This window comes from Gavia stellata, chromosome 24 (assembly GCF_030936135.1).
Source record: "Gavia stellata isolate bGavSte3 chromosome 24, bGavSte3.hap2, whole genome shotgun sequence".
Classification (NCBI taxonomy): Eukaryota; Metazoa; Chordata; class Aves; order Gaviiformes; family Gaviidae; genus Gavia; species Gavia stellata.
Genome location: NC_082617.1, coordinates 3,640,334 through 3,660,154, shown reverse-complemented (window position 1 = coordinate 3,660,154; position 19,821 = coordinate 3,640,334). Strand labels below are relative to the sequence as shown.

The 19,821-nt window shown below is 51.1% G+C and overlaps 1 protein-coding gene across 2 annotated transcripts in view; it reads left to right on the top strand.

Moving 5' to 3' along the window:
* The first annotated feature begins 6,085 nt into the window (after positions 1 to 6,085).
* The window catches only part of WHRN (whirlin), a 55,261-nt gene continuing 41,525 nt past the window's right edge, over positions 6,086 to 19,821 (top strand). For both annotated transcript variants that reach the window (XM_059828898.1, XM_059828897.1), the window contains exon 1: positions 6,086 to 6,667. In XM_059828898.1, the coding sequence (XP_059684881.1) occupies positions 6,086 to 6,667 (582 nt within the window). The remainder of the gene's footprint in view (positions 6,668 to 19,821) is intronic.

Below are 19,821 nucleotides of genomic sequence, written 5' to 3'. Positions count from 1 at the left end.
TTCACTCTCCCCTAGGCTCCCATGGCATAAGCACGTCACCCACTGACTCTGTGGCAACGGTTGAATAGGGAGCAGAACTCTGAGCAGTGCAAAACCTCTGGTGTGGTGAATATGCCTGAGGAAGAGAGAACCACCTGGTGCTCTGGCAGTATTTCAGGCTTGTCACAGCAGGAGTGAGCCGCTTCCCGGTGACTTTTTTGTGTGCACTTGCCCCTAGGACACGGGACAGTCTATTGTGATAGATGCACAGAAAAGCAGAGCGCCTGAGTGAGGAGCTGTAGGGAGTAATCTCCCTCTTTCCCCAGATGTGTGTGTTCCCCCACATCTGTGCCATTAGACCTTGAAGCTGAGTTATACTGCTTGCTGGGCTGAGGTGTGCTCCTGAGGCAGACCTACAGAGATAGTGTGTACCAGTGCAGTCAGGCAGCTGGGTTTCCACCGCTGCAGAAAATGTGGGCAGGTTGGCCTGTAAATCCTGCCAGACTGACAGGCTTCCACAAGTAGTAGACTTAGATAAATTTATTTGAATTAGATAAATGTCTTCAAATTAGGTAAATAGCTTCACTCACACAGAGCTAATCTAATTGAAGCCCCTGAATTTCCCACCTGCTGGGAGGCTGAACCCAGGCAAATGAGCTCTGCAAAGCTCAGGCCTGTTCTGAAATTGTCGGATGTATTAAGAGAGCCCTTCAGAAAGGGACTGTACTTCCCTCAAATGCATTCAGTACTCCCCAGCTGCAGTGACTGCTGTCAGAAGCATCACAGCTCATGTGTGATGTGCTGCACTGCCTTGGGTGCCTCAACTGTAGCTCCTAGAGAAGTCAAGGCTCTGGTGTACAGACACCCAGTGTGAGGCAGCCCTTGCCTGACGGGTGGGGATGAATTAGGCCACTGGGCTGGGGAGGTGATGTACCCAGCAGGAGGAGAATTCAGGGTTGGAGGCATAAATTTGTTCCATGGCATCCCCCGTGTGCGAGGTAGACCCCAGATCATGCATAAAGGCAGCACTGAGGGTAAAGAGTCTGTGCTCTCCCCTCTGTCAAAGCATCCTGCAACTTCACAGGCAAATCCCGCTAGTCCCCCTCTGCCACCCAGCTCATCTATGTGAGAATATTGAATTTGCTTGATGATTTCCACAGTTAATATAAATAAGCCCAGTCCCATGGAGCGAGTTATTTGCACCCCTGAGGCTGGCTCCTTCGGCATGTGTTGCCTACGCCACTGGTCTGGAGACTTTGCCTCTCACACCCAAGGACAGTCAACCCTCGTGGGCAGGATCCATGTCCTTTATACACCGAGAAGTTTAACAGCCAAGGTGCCCAAATGAGAGACCAGGCAATGACAAAGACTGATCCTCAGCAAGTCTCTGTTTCACCCATCCGTAACATCCAGGCCTACATTGTGACTTACAGGTGATTTGTGCTGGGCATTAAAAGCCAAAAAAGCCAGTGACGCAAGCGGCTTTTTCTTTCAGGCATTTCAAAAAGGAATAGAGAGAGCGTAAGTGCAAGGAACTGCCGGGGAGGGGAGGAGGATTGCAGTTTTTAAATCGCCTGGCACTGTGATGCAGGGTTACACTCAGTGGTGTTGGCACAGTACAGAGATGACTGCAGGCAAATCTGGGTGAAACTTCTTTTAGTTGGAAGGGTTTTTTCACCAGAAAATGTAGCTTTATCTAAAGCAAATGCTTTCCCAAAATGTGGTTTTGTTTTAATTTGCTTTGACTTTGGGTTTTAATAAGTGCCAAAGCATTCCAGTGGCATTAAAACAAAATATTTCTGGTAATATAGGTGAAACTATTGCCCTCTGATCTGATTAACTTTTTAATCCAGGCAGTATCTAAATGACTGATAAACTGTAACCCTGTGGTGTCCACCCTATGGAAAACAGTATGTCTCAGTGGTCTGGAGCTAAAATTCTCATCTTTGGACTTCTCTTGCACAATGGAAAACAACAAATTCCCACCCAGTTGAACCTGTTTCAGGCTGGCTTTGCTCAGTAACAATCTCAGTGTGGCACTGAGCAATGTGAGCGTGAAGATTTGTAGATATGCAGATACAGAAGGATATAAGAAGTGTCTGAGTTCCCTACCTCCTCTGCCTGCCTGAACCATGCTCTGAAGCATCTACCCCTGCCTGTTGGCTGGGACGTGTCAAATTGAACTTGGTCTGATTAAGCGTGGCAGCGCCCATAAATTGGAAACATTCCTGTTGTGAGTGGATTACATTTATGCTCATAACTCAGAGCTTAGAAAATCCCCCTTGAAATGACGATTTCTCACTGCTCCTAGGGCTTTTCTTTAAATCCGACTTCTGCCTGTTATACGTGCAGCTGAAGAGGTGGAGCACAAGTCTCCGCTGTTTCTGCAGCTCCCATCACAGTGGGGAACTTATCTGAATTGTGCCGGGTTTAGTGTTACCGCAAGACAAATGGTGAGGTGGTGCTGGAACCCGCCGTATGCAGGACTTCTGTTAGAAAACCCTCAAGATGCTTTTTCCCCTGCATTGGCTATTTCTGTGGACTGCTTAACTGCAGCGCTCAGCTGATTCTTGCCCATGCTGAGGAAAGCGCATGTTCAAGCCACACAAACCAGTCCAGCCAGCCAGGGAGAGAGGATTGGGAGCCAATCTGCTAAAGAGGGATTTAGCCAAGAGGCAGCCCCAAGTGCCAGCCATCTCCTAATACTCTCTTAAGGAGCCTAGCAGCACCGGCAGCTGCGGCTCCTCCCTGGCCCTCCTCGCAGTTCAGCTCAGTCCTCCAACTCTGCAGCAAGGCATTTCCAACCAGAATTATGTTTCGTTGTCTTCTTGCTACAGTGCCTTTTAATTAGAAGCACAGCTGCTCTGGAAACATGGAGCTCTCTTTTCAAGGAGTGCTCTGGAAAGTGATTACAATGGATTAAAGCAGAAAGGTTAGGCCATTTATTCATCTGGCACTTAGCAAATGCATCGGATTATTTTGTGCTGCAAGGATGATTTAAAAAAGAAAATTAATAACGCCTTTTTGGCTCTTGCTAGCCTTAAGGCGCTCTGCTGCGCAAGCTAGGTGTTGGATCTGAGATGCTGTTTGAGAGTTGAGCCCACGCAGTGTCCAGCTGCTCCAACGGCTCCCAGCTGTGCATGAGGGTGCTGAGGCTTCACTGCTGGCGTCTGCGTAGCCCCTCCAGTTAACAAAGGTCCAGCTCAGCCAGGAGTTGCCCTAGGAATGCATGTGGACTCTCAGCGTTCACTGATCTCAGCTCCAACAGACTGCTTCCCTGGATGTTTGCAGAGTAATGCCATTTGTACCTGGCATTGGCTTTCCATTCTGAGCCCTTGCTGCCAACTCCCCAGCTGGCAGAGCTCCCTTTCTGAAAGGACTATTTTGATTTACAGTAGTGAGAATCTGGCCCATTGAGCTACGCAGTCCTACACGGGTATTGCAAGCTGCTGTGAGGCATTAGATCAGCGGTGTTACTTGTGCTGAGAAAGCTTTGAGAGGTTTTACTCAGGTGTGGGAACGCTCCTGTGCCCAAGAGCTGGATGAACCCCCTCTTTCCCCTCTGGCCCAAGGCCACGTACTGCGCTCTCTCGACTGCGTGGCTGAGGTGCTTAAAGCAGTGGAAAGGATAAAGCCCCTAGAAATTAATCAGCTTCGCTTCAAAGCTGAGGTTCTACGAGAAGATCTCAATCCCTTTCTTCTCCAAAGGAAAAGCAGTGGGGGTCCCTGGCTGGACAGTATATGATGATGATCTAACTCGCACAATGTGTGAATAATCTAAATCTCTAAAACAACTGGGGATTAAAACTTTGTATGCGTTCTGTGAGCAGACACTAGAACTGGCATCACATCCAGCCCTGCTCTAAAGGGGTGCCTTGGAGCTGTCCTACAGCAAGTAGCAGCTGGATGGGGCAGGGCTGTCACAGCAGCAAGAAAACAGAATTATTTCCAAATGCAGCTACTCGTGTGGACATTGTGCACGTTTCTGACGGGTGGCATTGGATTGAACTTGTTGTAGGCTTGGGAAACTGGTTTTGTGATAGTTTCTGGAGTAGTGGTCACAATACCAGGGACCAAATGCCACCGCTGGGCAGCTTTGGTCGTTGAATGCCCGCGGCGGCTCTGGTTTGGGCATTGCCGTGCTCTGCCGAAGTGGGAAGAACTGGATGTGCTACTCTAGTCTGGGGCTAGTGCAGGGGCAGCTCTTTCTGCATCTGCTTGTGTTAACAGGCTTGGTGTCTTCTCGTAGGGTAAAAAAAGGTTGGAGATGCTCAGATACTGCACTTGTGGGAATAGCAGTACTTTAAATAGAGGAGTCTTTCAGTGGGATACTAAGCATTAAAATCGTGTTTGAGTGCAATTCAAAGACATGCAATACCTTTTTTGCCCTTCTCTTGTTTTGTTTGGCTCATGTAGGCGTATTTTTGTTTTTACTCACTTTTCTGTCCTATATTGTCCCTTTTTTCCAGTAATGTTGACTGTTCCATCTGCTTATTTATCACCCACAGTTAGAACCCGAATTTCAATTAGCAATCTGCTTTGTTTAGTTTTGTTTTAAACAAGGCATTGAAAGCTCCAATGAAGCTTTAATACATAAAACTACTTGTAATGCAGCTGTTAAAGCTCTTCCATCATATCCATGAACAAAATGAATTCTATTGCTATCAAGATGCATCTGATAAATTAGGTTTAATACTCCTCTACTGCAGTGGATAGAAGGTGCTTCAGCGAAGACAGAAAGATTGCGAACAACTGAGATGGAAAATGGTCTTTGCTCAGTGCTGGAGAGATGTAAAAGAAACTAAAACCTCCTGTAGTAAGAAGTAATTCATCCAGCAACTGGCAGAGCAGTCCCTGGATTTCTGCGCTGACTTCTAATCTTGACACTTCACTTCTGGCTCTGTAGTCACAAGTCGGGGGTGTGGAAGCAGAGAAGAGGGTGGCTAGGCGTCTGGCAGTGTCCCAGGCAAGGACGTGCTCCCCTGAATCCCACCTATCCATGCTGCGGTTTGCAATTCCGGCTGCCTCCGGCCCTGCCAGCTCGTTGATCGCTGGATCTAGATCTCCAGGATCCGTCACAGGAAGGGCTTCTCTGGGGCACCTGACTTGGCCAGCATTTGCTAAATGAAGGGGGTGTTGCTTGCAGCAAGTTTGGGTTTGACTTCAAGCCTGACATCATCAATTGCTTCAACTCCCTGCCAGTAATGCCTGTGCCTAAATCCTATTGACTTGTGGTTAAAATGGAGCCAGTGCTGAAGTTCTCTGCTGAATCATGGCTGAATGGATGAGTTACCAGAATTGTAACTTGCCAGTTATAATTACCCGTGCTATAACTGAACGACAATCCGCTGTTGGGCACACTGGGCAATGGAGAAACAGCCCTGCGGGTCAAGTAACGGGCGCCCTGTGCCCCGGCTGGGCTGCTCTCCCGGGCCGTAGGCCCATTCCTCCCGCTCGCTCGCCAGCGTGGCTTTCCTGCGCGTCCCCTTCCCACGCGCCGTGCTGAGGCGCTGGGCGCCGTGTGGGGTCCTGCGTGGCCGTGGAAGCCCTCCTGCGGGAGGGACGGGCCCGGGAAAAGCCATCTTCCCCCGCTCTGCGGGTGGGAGGCCGGGCCCGAGGAAGAGTGGAAGGCCTTTATGTCGCCGCTGGCCGCCCTGACCTGCCGTTCCTCCAGCCAGGCCGCTCCCGCCTGCGCCGCCTCACCCCGGGCCCGGCTCCCTGACCGAGGCGGCCGCTGGTACCGCGCGGCTCACCGCTGCGATGAGCTGCACGCAGGCCTCAGCCTATGCGGCCCCGGGGCCGGGCTGAGGCCGCCCCGTCCAGCCGGTGCCCGCCCCGGCCGTGAGGCGCGGTGACGGGCGGCCGCGCTAATTGCCGCTCCCGCGGGGGCGGGGCGCCGGGGCGGGGCGGGGGGGGGGGCGCGGTCCCGCCGCCGGGGCAGCTCTGTATAACCCGTCTCCCGGCAACGGCGGGCACGTCACTTCCTGGGGAGCCGCCGCGAGGCGCCGGCGAGCGCGCGGCCAGGTGGAGTGGCGCGTGCGGCGCCGGCCGGGGCGGCGGGGTCCGGTTCGGGCCGGTCGGGGCCGGTCCTGCCCCGCGCGGCGCCATGAGCGCGGAGCTGGACGGCGTGTCGGTGCACTCCTCCTCCTCCTCGTCGGGCTCCCTGGGCTCGGCGGCGGGGCCGGCGCCGCGGCCGCTGTCGGCCAACGTGCGGCGGCTGCACCAGGCGCTGACGGCGCTGCTGAGCGAGGCGGAGCGGGAGCGCTTCATCCTCTGCCTCAACGCCTACCACGGCCGCCGCAACGTCTGCGACCTGGTGCGCTCCCTCCGCGCCCTCCTCGACGGGCCCCGCCGCCGGCAGCTCCTGCCGCTGCTCCGCCTCGTCCTGCCGCGCTCCGACCAGCTCCTCTTCGACCAGTACACGGCCGAGGGGCCCTACCTGCCGCCGGCCCCCGCCCCGCCGCCGGTGGTCCCCGGCGAGCTGCGGCAGGTGACCCTGCGGCGGAGCAAGGCCCACGAGGGCCTGGGCTTCAGCATCCGCGGCGGGGCCGAGCACGGCGTCGGTATCTACGTCTCCCTGGTGGAGCCGGGCTCCCTGGCCGAGCGGGAGGGGCTGCGCGTCGGCGACCAGATCCTGGGTGTCAACGGCAAGTCCTTGGACAGGGTGACCCACGCCGAGGCTGTCAAGGTAAGCCGGCTCCGGACCGCGCTCCGGCTGCTCTGCGTCCCGGCCCGGCCCGGCGTTTGGCCGCCGCGCGCCCCGTCCCGCCGCCGCCGCCTCCGCCCCGTCCCGGGCTCCGCTTCATCCCCGCCCCGCGGTTCGGCCGCGGCGCGCCCCGTCCCGCTTTGCCGCTCCGGAGCCGGCGGCTGTGCGTCTCCCCCCGCCACCTCCCTCTCCCCCCGCCACCTCCCCCGGGTGTTGTCGCCGTGCGCCCCGTCCTGCTTCGCCCCCTCCGGCGTTGGTCGCCGCTCCCTCCTTTCAGCCGGTGGGACAGGAGCCCCTGGGTGTCCCCCCCCTCCCCTCCGGGGCGCGGCGGTGGAAACCGGCAGCCCCGTCGCGGAGCAGCTCCGGGTTTGCATCGTGCCGGAGAGATCGAGCTCGTCCCGCCGGCGTACGGGCACCGGCCGCGTGTGAAGCCGAGCCGGAAAGTTTACGGTGAAAATAACGGTGCCCGCTGATGGCACGGGCGGTAACTAGCTGCCGGGGGTCAGCCTGGCATCCTCTGCAGCTCTTGGCACGGCGGGTTCGTCCCCTCAGGGCCAAGCGGTACTTCTTTTATCACAACATCTCTGAAACGTAGCGGTGCTGCTTGCGTCTTCCTTACAGTCTGGGCAGCCTGTGGAAGTTGGGAATCTGCTTGAGTCGGGTTCTAAGGCGTGTACTCTAGCCGCTAGACCATGTTTTCTCCTCCCAAAGGTGGAGAAACTGAGGCACGGAGAAGCAGAACACCCCCCCGCTCCCCCCCAGGACTGCATAGTGCCCAAAGCAGGAGCAGGTCCCGGATCCCCTTCTGACTGTGCCAGGGGAGAAGGAGAACAGTTACACAACCGAAGTGTCCCCGGCTCTTCCCGCAGCACAGCACGTTTCCGTATGTTCCGGAGACCTGTTGTAGTACATAACAGCAGGGGTGCTGTCGATAAAAGCTTTCATGTAAAGGTGGGGGAGCTCCACAAACTGTGGGATTTTCACCTGAAGCTCACTGTTTTGAGGCAAAGTCTATGTTTGAGTGACCCAAATCATTCACGGAGATGATCTTGTGGCTGGTGAGCTCAGCTCGGAGCGTTCCTGTGGCACAGCAGTGCCAGGCACAAACCTATTGAGCTGGAGAATCGACTTTTAGGGCAGCAATTTGTAGGCAGTGTGTAGAGAGCAGGGATCTGGGGTGACAAGACTGTTTTGCAGCTGTTTGTGCTTTAATTCTTCCACAGTAAGCTAAAGCACTTCTGTTCACAGCCCGCTTCATGCGGTGCGTTCCTCCGACAGTGCATTAATCTTGCATGGCTTTGAACAGCATCTTCACAGCCAACCTGCGTGCTCCCTGCCCCATCTTCAAATCTGTGCCCCAGGCAAGGGCATGTCTTCCAGGCTGGGAATGAGTCCTCAGTAATCTTGAGACCAGAGAAAAGATTTGTAGGAATTAATTTTTGTTGTTGTTCTTACTGATACGACAACAATGGCGTAAGCTTTCAGAAGTTACTCTGCAATTTTGTGCCCTGAAGATCGCAAAAACCGTATTTTAGCTACAGCATTAGGATGGATAGAAACCAGGTGTCAGGAATTCTCTGGTCTATTCAGTGGCTTCATCTCTAATTCAACCCACTCTGCTGGGTAATTCACATCACTTTCTGTTCTCTAATACAATGTACGTGATGTCTTTTAGGCACTATTAATATTGAGTGAAACTAAGTGCTTCCTGTACAGAAATAATTCCTGTAGGATGCAGTTTGCCAAGGGGTTGTTCTGTGACAAGAGCTGTGTTTTGTTAATGTGATCCTGATAGGAAAGAGGAGCTTAGAAATTGTCTGCTTGTGAGCTGAACTTCTTTAAACAACAGTTTCATCACGCACTCAGCAGTGCTGGCATCTTTTAGAGCTCCTGCTCCCATGTTACATCTGGGAAGGGTTTATGACCCACGTAGTGGTGTTAGAAACACTTTCCTTGGGAAGAGTCGCAGAGTGATTTACAGTACAGCTGTAATAGTTCCTCTGGCGATTTTAAAATTAAGTAAGTGCTAATTTGTCCTTGCATGCTGCATTTGGGAGGGGGGGAAATGAAGAGTAGATCGCATTCAGCAATGCTAAAGGGCAGTCTTTGGAGGATTTCCCTGGGGTTAAGATATGAACAACTCAGCCTAATGTTTTGGACATGGTGCAGGGTGTCAGAGCTGCAGTGACAAGAGGTGGTGATGTACAGAGTGGCTTGACCTCAAGTTCTCTGCTTCCCCTTGAAACTCGGGATCTCGGGCTCCATCTTGACGTGTTAACAGCTCTATAAAGGCTTCTGGCTGTGGTCTGGTCTCCTCGAGCAGAGCAAACCTCGCTGGGTCCTGACGTCCTCACTGATGCCTGTTGGTCTGCTCTGTAGTGGATCAGTGGAGAGAGAAACGCCGGATAAACAGGCTTGTGCCAGAGCTGGGTTTGGTCCTGGAATTTATGCATACATTGTACATACATCAAATACAGAGAGGGGGAAAAAGGTGAGCAGAGAGAGGCTTTCTTAATACAAAACCACAGCTGTGGAGCTCGATCTCCCAAATGCTGTCTGTCTGCTTTAGACAAGTAGATGTGGTGAACTCTCTCTCCATCAGAAGCTGTCTGATTAAAGCACAGCTCCCGTTTCTGTGTGTGCAGTGATGGTCTGGCTCTCCATCTGTCTGAGACAGAGCGTGTTCCCATGCTGCACTTCCATCTTGACTGTCCTGCAGCAAGAAACTGTCTGTCTAGGACAGAGTTGTTATTCCTAATATGCAGAACGTGTTGTTGTGAGAGAAGTTGTCAAAGCTTGTTCTTCAGGGCATAAGACGACTGCAGAGATCAGGAAGACTCTTCCACGCCTGGCCTGCTCCCAGGCACATCGCCCTCTCCGGGGTGAGCAAGACAAACCTACTTACTGAACCAGAAATCAACTTTCTGGCTGTCGGGGTGCTCAGCGACGCCCAGCTGTGAATACAGGCAGCGAGGCAGCTGTTCAGATGCAGCAGTGAATAAATACGTAGTCTTAACTTCTTTGTGCAGTCTCCTAAGAGCATTCACACAGTAGTTATTGCATTCATTTTACACGTCATGATAGCTCGGTTGCCTTCTTCTCGTGCATGTTTGGCCATGCAGGAGTACCCCAGCGTTTCCAGCACTCCTCTCTAGGAGGAGAGAGGCACTGTCTGTGGGGTAGGAGCAATTTCTGGCTCCTGCCTTGTATTTTTCAGGCATCGCTCTACCCACGATGTACCAAAAGTGGAATCATGGCACCAAAAGAAAACTGCCATGACACTGGGCAAAAGACAACAAAAATAATGAGCTGCATGCTGTCCCAGCTGAAAACTGGCTGGTGGGCTGTGACCAGTGCAGTGGGGTTTGTAGATATTTCAGTGTAAATTGGATAAAAAGTGGAATTCTGCCTTAAATGACAGGATTACCTAAGCACTCCAAATCAATTAACTTAATGACCAGCTTCTTAACCTTTATGTGAGTAGTGGAGTTTTATGCCTTGTCTGCTTCGTGCTCTCTGTTTCATCCAAATCAAAATTAAATGACTCCATTACAATTATAGCTCTATCATTCCAGCATTCGAGAGTGCACTTCAGCAAAAGATCACTGTAATTTGAATTATGGTGTAAGTGGAGAAGTTTGTATTGTGTGTCATATTTTTAGAGCTCTCTTGGCTTTCACCAGCCTTGCTATATAGTACACGGTTGATATTGTAGCAGTCGTGCTGCAAGTTTGTATTGATAAGCTGTAATATTTTGTCCAGGGTAGTTAAAATTGAGCTGCTTGTGGCTTTAGACCATCAAAATGTTACACAGGGAGGTATTTCTCCTCTACTCTGGGGTTTGTATTAAACTCGCACTCCCTTTCTCCCCCACCCCTTACTTCTGTTGTTTTACAGAGGGTTTTTATGCCCTTTAAATCATTTAGGGAGGAAGGAAGGGGAGAGGAGAAAGTGTAAAGTATCATGACTCTGATGGATCATTCCTGATTGAGGATTTGGCTTAATAAGCTACATCGCCCTCAAAAGAGCGGCACTGGTTCCACCATTTGCTCTGCTGTGTCTTTCTGTTCATGCTGGCAGCTGGGCAAATCCGGATGAGCTTGATCAAAATCACCAAAATTAGACTAATTTGTATGCGTCAGTCTTGGGGAGCGCAATTCGTTCATCTTGGTGTAAATCTGTGATAGCTCTGCCAAAGTCAATGGGCTCGCATCGGGTTTATTCTGAAGGAACTGGGGTGGTTAAGTCCACTGTCTTGGATTCTTCAGAGTGACTTGGAGAGAAGCTGCGGGTTTTGCTGCAGGCGTGGTGGGGCCGGGGGAAGGCTTGTGATGAGGCAGATCTGTTACAGGCAAGGCCAAGGTCTCCAGAACACAGCTCTGCCAGCCTGCCGGCTCTCCCTCCCGCTGGCGGGGTGCTCTCTGCTGCGGCCCTGCCTGGGAAGGCTCGCCTGCGAAGGAGGGGGATCGCGTCGCCAGCTGCCGCGGGCTCTCTGCTCAGGCAAAGGTTTTCACTCCTTCCAAACCAGCCTTTCTGTCTCCCGCTCCGGTAGCGTCAAGTGGGCATTTAAAAATAATTAAAAGGAGATTAAAATTCTTTTTATGTCCTAGTCTGTTCATTTGGACTTTCATGATGGCAAACAAGGTGATCTCTTCAGAGACCGTAGTATTTCGTACAAGGTACAAAGGGCTCCAGCTGCTTGTGCTCTGGGCGCTTGTGGTATTGCTGAAAGACGGCTGAGAAATGACAGAGATGTGCAGCCCTGAGCCTTGGAAGCATATTTAGAGCAATTTTACCTTCCAGGCAGCTTACAAGAAAGCAAATCTCATTTCATTGTTTCTTGTGATGCCCAATTAATTGATTATTATTATCTGAGACTGCTTATTTGCTGTAGTCAGTAATCACCACTGTACTGTACAGGCATTGTAACAGCTAGTAGGAATGAATGCAGCTTGGTTTCTTTGGTTGGTTTTAACCCTCCCAAGTACTTGGAGTTGTGGACTATCACAGGCAAGTCATGGTTGGGATGAATGGGGAGTGAAAGCAATACATCGATCCCCTGATTCTGTAAAGATATCAGGCTTGTTCCTTTAAATGCCTGCTTGCTTATCTCGGTCTCTGTATTTTTAGAAGTCACTGACTGATCCAGAGGCTAGAAGCTTTTCCCCTTCCCAAGGGGTCTCAGGTAGCTGAAGCATGGAAAAGAAGGATGTGACTAGCATCTACCTCAACAGTTAGAGCGGTAAACTATTCCTTGGTCTCTGGGTCTGCTTAGAAACAAACAAAAAAAAACCCCCACCAAGAACTGCGCACAAAAAAGCACCTACAGCTTAAAACGCAGGTGCTGTGTAATGCCACAGGCTTGTGCTCTGCTTTTCTGTCCTGCAAACAGTTTCTATTTTAACTTCTGTAGCCAGTTGAGCTCAGAGGGAGAGGGTGGGAAGTCTAATGTCACCAGGATCTCTCCCTAGGGAAAAGGGGGAGGGAGAGAGGTCACTCTTGGACTTGGAGGCATCTGCATTTTAAATTAGCTTTAATGCTCCTTAAAGGGAAGGGCTCATGGCAGTGACAGAGCCTAGATCTGGCAAGTGATGTTCTTGGTTTCACAGGCAGATCTGATGGTGCGCGGTGCAGCAGGCTGGAGCGCTGGACCTCACCTGGTACTGAGGGGCCGACTGCGGGCTGAGAGGCAATGCTCCTTTGTCACTGTGAGCTAATCTGAGCTGATCAAATTAATACCAGGTGTAACTTGGAGAGGGGTGAACTTGCATGCACAGAGAGCATCTGTGGGAATGTGGGTTTAGCTGCTGCGCTGGAGTTAGGAGTAGGTCATATTTGCTGCTCTGGCACTGATTTCCCTCGGTGGGCAAGTTACTTAGTCATCTGTTTCCCTTCGTTACACCAGCAAACCACAATCAGCCCTAATGAAATCAAATGACATTATACCGATGCAAAAGATTAGAATGAAGTCCTTAATCTCTCCTCTCCTCATAATGCAAGGATGATAGTACTCGGCACAGGTATTGGCTTGTTCGTCAGGATTAGTATTGTTAGGGCATCCTTGAGTTCTTGGAGCATAAATGTTATTTAGTGGGCTCCTTGTAAATAAACGGTTTTGCCTCAGTAGAGAAATTGGTAAGATAACCCAAAGGATAAAAGCCTGTCTTTCCTTCCAGTGTCCATTAGAAGAAAACAAAAGCATTAGTGTGCAGCATAGCTGGTGAGTTAAAACATCTTTTACTCAGTTCCTCTGTCCTCAGGGAAGATGATGGATTTTCTTGACACGTTCCTCAATGCCACGACTGCTCGGAGAATTATTCAGCTCTAAATCCCCTCGCCTAAACTGACAACACATCTGCTAAAATGATTTGGCTTAGTTTCTTTTGACTGGGTGCTCTGTGAATTCTCCCTGTCACGGACCACCAAGTACTTAGTAAACAGAGGTGAAGCAGGGACCTGGGCAGCCTGGAGGAACTCTGCTCCTGCCAGCTTCTTGTTGCTGGACTCAGAAACTGCATCTGAGCCTCTCGGGGTGGGATGTGCTGGCAGGGAAGGCTGGAAGGGCCTCTGTGTTGTGCAGGCACTGAGTGGGTATCCTTGGTGCTTGGTCAAGTGTCCAGCTCATCTTCCCCCATTGATTCTTTCAAAGTTAGTTTTTCCACTAAGTAGCTAACCATATCTAGACAATATGGGTTTGTTGGTGGTTCTCATATTTTTCACCATTGTTTGGTGTGGAGTGGAAAGAGAAGACAAGGAGGGGGGGGGGGGGGGGGGCGGAGTGCTTTGATCTAGATTCCCCTCATGCACCCCACCACCACAGAAAGCACCTAAACAGCTTTCCAGGCTTGCATTGAAATAAAGCTTTGTGGACTTTTCTGCTGTTTTTAAAATTGTCCTGGACTTGCCTGAGGGATGCACTGGGCAGTGACCAGCTTTGAGGGGGTGGGAGGTGACAGAGCTGTTGTCTTGAAGCGGGCATGGGGGGATGTCAGCCCTTGGAGGGGTTAGGGAGAATGTGCTGGAGCTAAGATTTCATTTGACATTTCCAGGTGAAAGGGACGTGGGCTTCCTGATGCCCTGGGGCTAAATGTGTGCAATCACCATATTTATGCATCAATTTGCATTTATTTGCATAAGTGCCACTACTTGAAAACCAAACTGCTGTCACCTTTGCCTCGGGAGAGGGGGAGAGGTTGGACTGTGCCTCCTGCAATTCCCATTTGTCTTACTGGCAGGGAGGCCATTTCGCACCCTCCGTCCCCTACGCTGTGTTACCCGCTGCTTTCTCTCTGGTTCCTCTCACCCAGCGCTCCATCTGGAGTGCCTCCGCTTCCCTTCATCCCTCCTTCTGTCTCTCTCTCTCCACCTGCCTCTGCGTCACCTTTTTATTGTACCAGTTCTCTTCGTTCCTGCCTGCCCCAGCCGCACGTCCTCCCTGCACAGGGACGAGCTGTTTGCGTACGTCAGTGCAGACGAGTCTCCCGGTTCCTCTGCACAGAAGCAGTTCCCTGGTCGGTCAGGCAGGATGGGGAGGGGATACACTTCATCCAAAGCATCTTATTTACCGCTGCAGACTGCACTCTGGGGCGGGGGACAATCTCTCCCTATGCATTTGTACGTCACCAGGCAAACTTGGCCTTAACCAAGGTGTGTAGTGGGAGCTGTAATAGTCTTTTATTTGTCCTGCCTGCAGAGGATCCCTGGAGCAAGCCTTTGGGGGCAGGTGGGCAGGTAGTGCCTCTGCCTGCTGTCTTCTGGCTCTGTCCTTTCCGCTGGCAGAGGAACCGTTTAGCTGGTACACCTCAATCTCCCCATAAACAGTCTGGCAGTCCTGCCCCTGCAGCCCCCTTCCTCCATAGCAGATACAGGGAGCCTTATCATTCCCACTGACACTGAGATGGCTTTGCTCATTCTAGCTGAGCCCACAAGCTTAAAACTACCCGAGTCCACCTGGGTCCAGCAGAAACACCCCAGGACAGGGCAGGAAATAGTGGTTAGACAAACTTCTGCAAATTGTTCCCTCCATGGTGCTGGAGTATGCTGTAAAAGCTGCCTCTGCCTCCCTCCTGTGGTATCTCCGTGTTTCTTTTCCCTTCACAGCTTTTTTTTCAAGTCTGTGCCTTACTTTTTGCGAACTTGGTGCAAAATTGCATGGTACTTCAATGATTGATAACCTCCGCACTGACCTTTGCAGCTTGCAAATGGAGCAAGTGCTTGGATGCCCGTTATCTGAGCAGCCCAAGAAGCCAAACTGCTCTGGCAAGGCTATTATTGCCGGAAGAAAGCAGCTTGCGTCTGTAGCAAGGGGGAGGATGGCTCATAGTTAATGCTTCTTGTATCAAACTGTGATCTACCCACTAACGGAATGAATTGGCATAGATTGCTCATTTCATTATCAGCGAAGGTAAGTGAGTGGGCTGTATCCGTACGAGACGCATATTTTATTCAGGCTGCCAGAAGAATACTGGTGATTAATTGCCATTGATTTCTGACATCTGTGTTCCTACTGGGGGAATTTTTGAAGGCCTGGAAGATGCTTTTACACAGACTTCAACCTTTTGGCACCCTCTAGAAGTGGAAAGATCAAGGGGAAAATACTGAAGGCTTTCCTCTCTTGCCTTCAGAAATGTGAGATGTGCTGGACAAGAATAGCCTGGCACAGGTGGGTTTCAGGAAGGGTGGCAGCTGCCAATCTTGATCTTAGCAAAGAACATGCTGCATTGTGTGTTGGTTTTGGTTTTTTTAAAGGCAATAGCTGTGGGTACGTGAGATGCGCATTTCCTTTTTTGGTTATTTTAAGCAGTCTACTTCACTCTCAAAGGACTTCATAGATAATTAAATTGTGTGTTGTCAGGGGATCGGTGGCCTTATGGAATCAATCTGCCCTTCTCTCTGGCACTTGCTTCTTCCAATAATATTTCTAGGTGATTGGTGACTGTTTCCCTGCTAAATGTTTTGGCACTGATCCCCGAATTCAAATACATTATTTTCTTAAGCTTGTCTTCTAGCAGGTGTGCCTGCACACTGTGGTGCCAGTGTTAAACCTTTCATACCACAGTCTTCAAACACGTTATAGATGGGGCAAAGCCAAATTTTATCTGAGTCTGGAGTGAAACACAGCAGCACTGAACAACATGTAGTAAGTCCCTGAAATGGCTTGAGAAAGCAAATGGACACGCAGTCTGCACTGCCTGATTCTGCAGAGGGTATTAAGGAGGTGGAATTATTTTATTTAATGGTCCACTGCAAATGGGTTAGGTACAGTATGCCTGTCAAATAACATGCTTTCCCAAAGAGCTTGCAGGATGATTTATGCTGTCGCTTTTGTGGTATCTCTGCAGTCACTGGACACAAGCAACTTGTGTTTGTGAGGAAGAAGTCCTCCCTTGTAGTATTCCCATCCAGAGCATATCCTTTTTCTCCATGGGCCCCACACGTTTTGTGTTAGATGAAGACTCTGGCCTGAAAAGCTCTTCCTTTTGTCGCAGGGAGTTGGGGTGATCTGCTTCACGGGAAGTGTATTATTCGTGTGGGCAGGTGCTGGCCCCCTTGCTTGCTGTTGTTGCCTTCTAAGTAGGGCTGACAGCAAAATCGAGGTCAGTGGGCTCGTGCCAGCTTGCTGGCACTGTGGCACCTCACTGGGAGCGGGCAAGGGCAAAGTGCTAAATGTTCGAGCAGTAGCTGGGCTGCTGGGCACAGGGACCAGCAGCCTGAAGGCTTTCAAGGCAGGAGGGTACAGTGGTGGAAACCTGTCATAAATGCCCCCTCCACCAAGGGGCCAATGCAACTGGCCAAAATCCCGTGCTCAGGTGGGTGTTGGGATGCTCTGCAAACACATTCCAGGAGGCCAGGGTGGATGCAGTGTGGGAGAAGCCGATGTGATAGGACTGGAAGATAATTCCTGCTGATTGCTTGATGTTCAGGGATATCAGCTAGAAAATGGGTCCTGCCTTTTGCCATAGACATGGTCCCTGCGGGCCAAAATGCCTGTGCGATGGCAGGGAAAGATGTGTTGAAGAAGCTGCCTGTGTGGTCCCTGGTCTGTCAGTAAGTAGCACCTCTGATCCCCAGATTGTCAGTTAGCCCCTTCTCACCAGCCCTGAGAAATTAAATGTAACAGAGGAGAGAATAATCCTGCTTGCTGGGAAAGCTGGACAAAGGTGAGGAGTCTTATGGCTGGATCTGCCCTTTGATACTGGTCTGAATCTGCCCATCCAGGACTGGCTTCACCCATGTCCTGGTGTTCCCGGCTGGCTTGGCAGAGCCAGCACCAGCTGCCCCTCATGGGAGGGGGGAGTAAAGGCCATGGCAATGGTCCTGGTGGTGCAGAGCTCCAGCCAGAGCCTGTATCTGGGCTCTGTCCCTCAGCACAAAGTTTGCCCAGGCTGCTGGCTGCTCCCAGGGGAAGCCAGGACTCCTCTCCACACCGTGTCCTTGGAGAACAAGGCTCCATGCTCTTGCTGAGGAGGGGGCTAAGGCGAGTGGAGCTGGCTCTGGTGAGCAGCAGTGGCTGCTGATGTGCTCTCTGATGTCCTGACATTGGCCATCTCCTCTCCCTGTGATGAATGGCTTTGGTGCCGCATCCTTGGCTTGAAAACCTTCCATCCTGCCTGAGCTGCTGAGTCGCCTATTTGTAATGCAGTTGCCATCATCCCCTAGCACTGGTGTGTCCCCAGGGGCTTGCAGACTCCCATTGCCTCTCCAGCTCAGCCCATTAGCCTTTGCTCTTGCCTCCTTGGATGGCTATTAATGATTTCCATTTCTGTAGCACCTCTACACCCAAAGCACTTTCTTTTATTAGAGGCAAGACTTCCACCTCAATTCTCATTCTGCAGTTGTTTCCTTGGGTACTCTAGCACCCAGCTACAGCTGCGTACTGAACTGGAGAGGAGTGGTGTGGTGTAAAGCACTCTGCAGCCCTCTGGCTTACCCAGGCCTAGCCTAGCCAGCGGGCAGTAAGATCCTGGCCCAGTGGTAGTGCAGCAGTAGGCTGCACCTCATTACCTGAGTAGCAGGCATAAATGGCCCCATTAAATCTACCCTATAGCCCGGTGATGTAGCAATAAAAATTGTCAGGACCAAGATGGAATTAAGCAATTCATGGCGAATGCTCCACTATGGCGGTTACTTGGATTCCTCACAGGAGCCAGTGTTGGGGCTGGAGCGTGCTTTAGAGGGAGGCTTCTCCCGAAGCACTTCATAATGACCTGAAGAACAGCTGGCAGGAGAGAGTCATTATTGTGTGCTGCTAACTTCCCAAAGGTGCTGGATAATCATGCTCAGTGGATGAGAAAATTACCTGCGAACTTCTTTAGGGTGTCAAATCAACCTTGTTTACTCCAGACTCTGAAAGCTGCTGAGAGCCTGATGGAAATGTGTATTAGCAGAACTGAAGGGATGAAATGGGGTGGAGCAGGGGAGGAGCAGCTGAGGGCACCTGTCTCTCATGTGCCCCAAGCTTGGTGAGAAAGCCTTCCTGGGTCAGTCTTCTGTGCTGGGGGGAAAATCCAGCTTGGAGAGGGCTGGCTGTTGAGGTTGCCTCCACATTCTTTCCAAAAGCGGATGATTTGTCAGGCTCAATACAGGGAAACTGAGGCAGTGAAAAATTGGAAGCTGCTTATTAAGGTAGGAGTCAGTGGCAGGATCTGTAAAGGCTGGAGGATTTTTGTCTCCCACTCTAAAGGCTGCACCCTGTCAAAGCACAAGGGGTGGTAAATAGAAAAAGCCCATGGAGGCTGTTGGCTATGCTGGCATGGCAGCTGTGCTGGGGATCCCAGTAGCTGACTTGTGGGCTTCTGGGAGCTGGGTAGGGATGTGTTAAGCCCCATGGGTCAGTGTGGGGTTTGTTTTGGATGTCTGATGGGAACAGACTCAATGGAACAGGTGAATCACGGGCTGTGCAATGCAGAGATGGTCCCTTTCCATGGGCTGCTGACCCAGCGTATCCCCACAAGACCACTGCACCAATTCCAGGGAAACGGCCTTCTCCCAGCAGGTCCTGTTCCAGATATCTCTTGTAATGCCACTGGGAACATCGTTTTTCCTCTCTTTCCCGCAAGGGTAACAGACTTCATCTCCCCAGATGCCAGGAGGGGCACTTCTATAAACCAGAAGATGAACAGATGCCCCAGCCTTGGTAAAGCCAGAAAAAAACCAGAGGGGGAAGCACAGCGTTTCTTCCTGTGCAGGGAGATGGATAGTAGCTCTGTTCACTTGGAGCTCACCAAAGCAGCTGATAGTGATTTCTGTCTCTGTTTGGATGTATGATGGAAGCTTCTCCCATTTGGCTCACCTGATGCCTCATTGCTTTGCAGCTCTGCATGCCAAGTGCTTTGTTAAAGTCTAGTTCAGTGTGTGGATGTACTAAGGTTTTACAGGCCTGTGCCAGATCTTGTTCCCGTGCCTGCTGTGCTTCATTATGAAGTGTGTGCGGTGCTGTTAACCAAGGGAAAACACTGCTTCCCTTCTCATCTCCTCTCATAGCCACGGCAGCTTTAGTTTAAGTAGCTGGTGGCCACCTAATGAACAAAAAGCTTCCTGGGAGCTCAAATGTTTGAACAAAACCAACTTTAGTGGTCACTGGGTTGGGGAAGTGGTTTGCGCTGACCATCCTGTGATTTTTGACAAGACTGTGGTGGCCAGAGAGAGGACACGGGTGGTGCTGAGCAAGCCTTGTGCTCCTCAAACCTCCTGCTCTCACGCTAGGCCTCTTCCTCAGACAGGAGCTGTACTTGGGCTTACTGGAGCAGATGTGCTTCTAGTGGAGGTTAAAAGCAGGGATTCCTCAGGCTATTTGTGCTTGCAGTTGAAGGATTTACCCCTGAGCTGATACAAACCTAGGCTTATCCTAAAATTAATAAAGAATCTATTCAAATTGATGCAAGCTCACAAGTCAAAAATCTATTCTTATAAATAGACTCAGATTACAAATAGATTCAGCTTACAAATGGGTTTCACTGGCTGAATTTCAGACCTATGCTTAAGCATGTTCTAGGCAGAGGCTTAACTGCTTGCTCATTTAAGCACATGCCTGAAGGCCATGTTGAATCAGGGCTGTGGGAGACCGTCTTCTAGGAAAAAAATCAGCTGTTGAACTCTCTTGAATGGTCCCGTAGTGTTGCTGTGTCCTGTTAAAC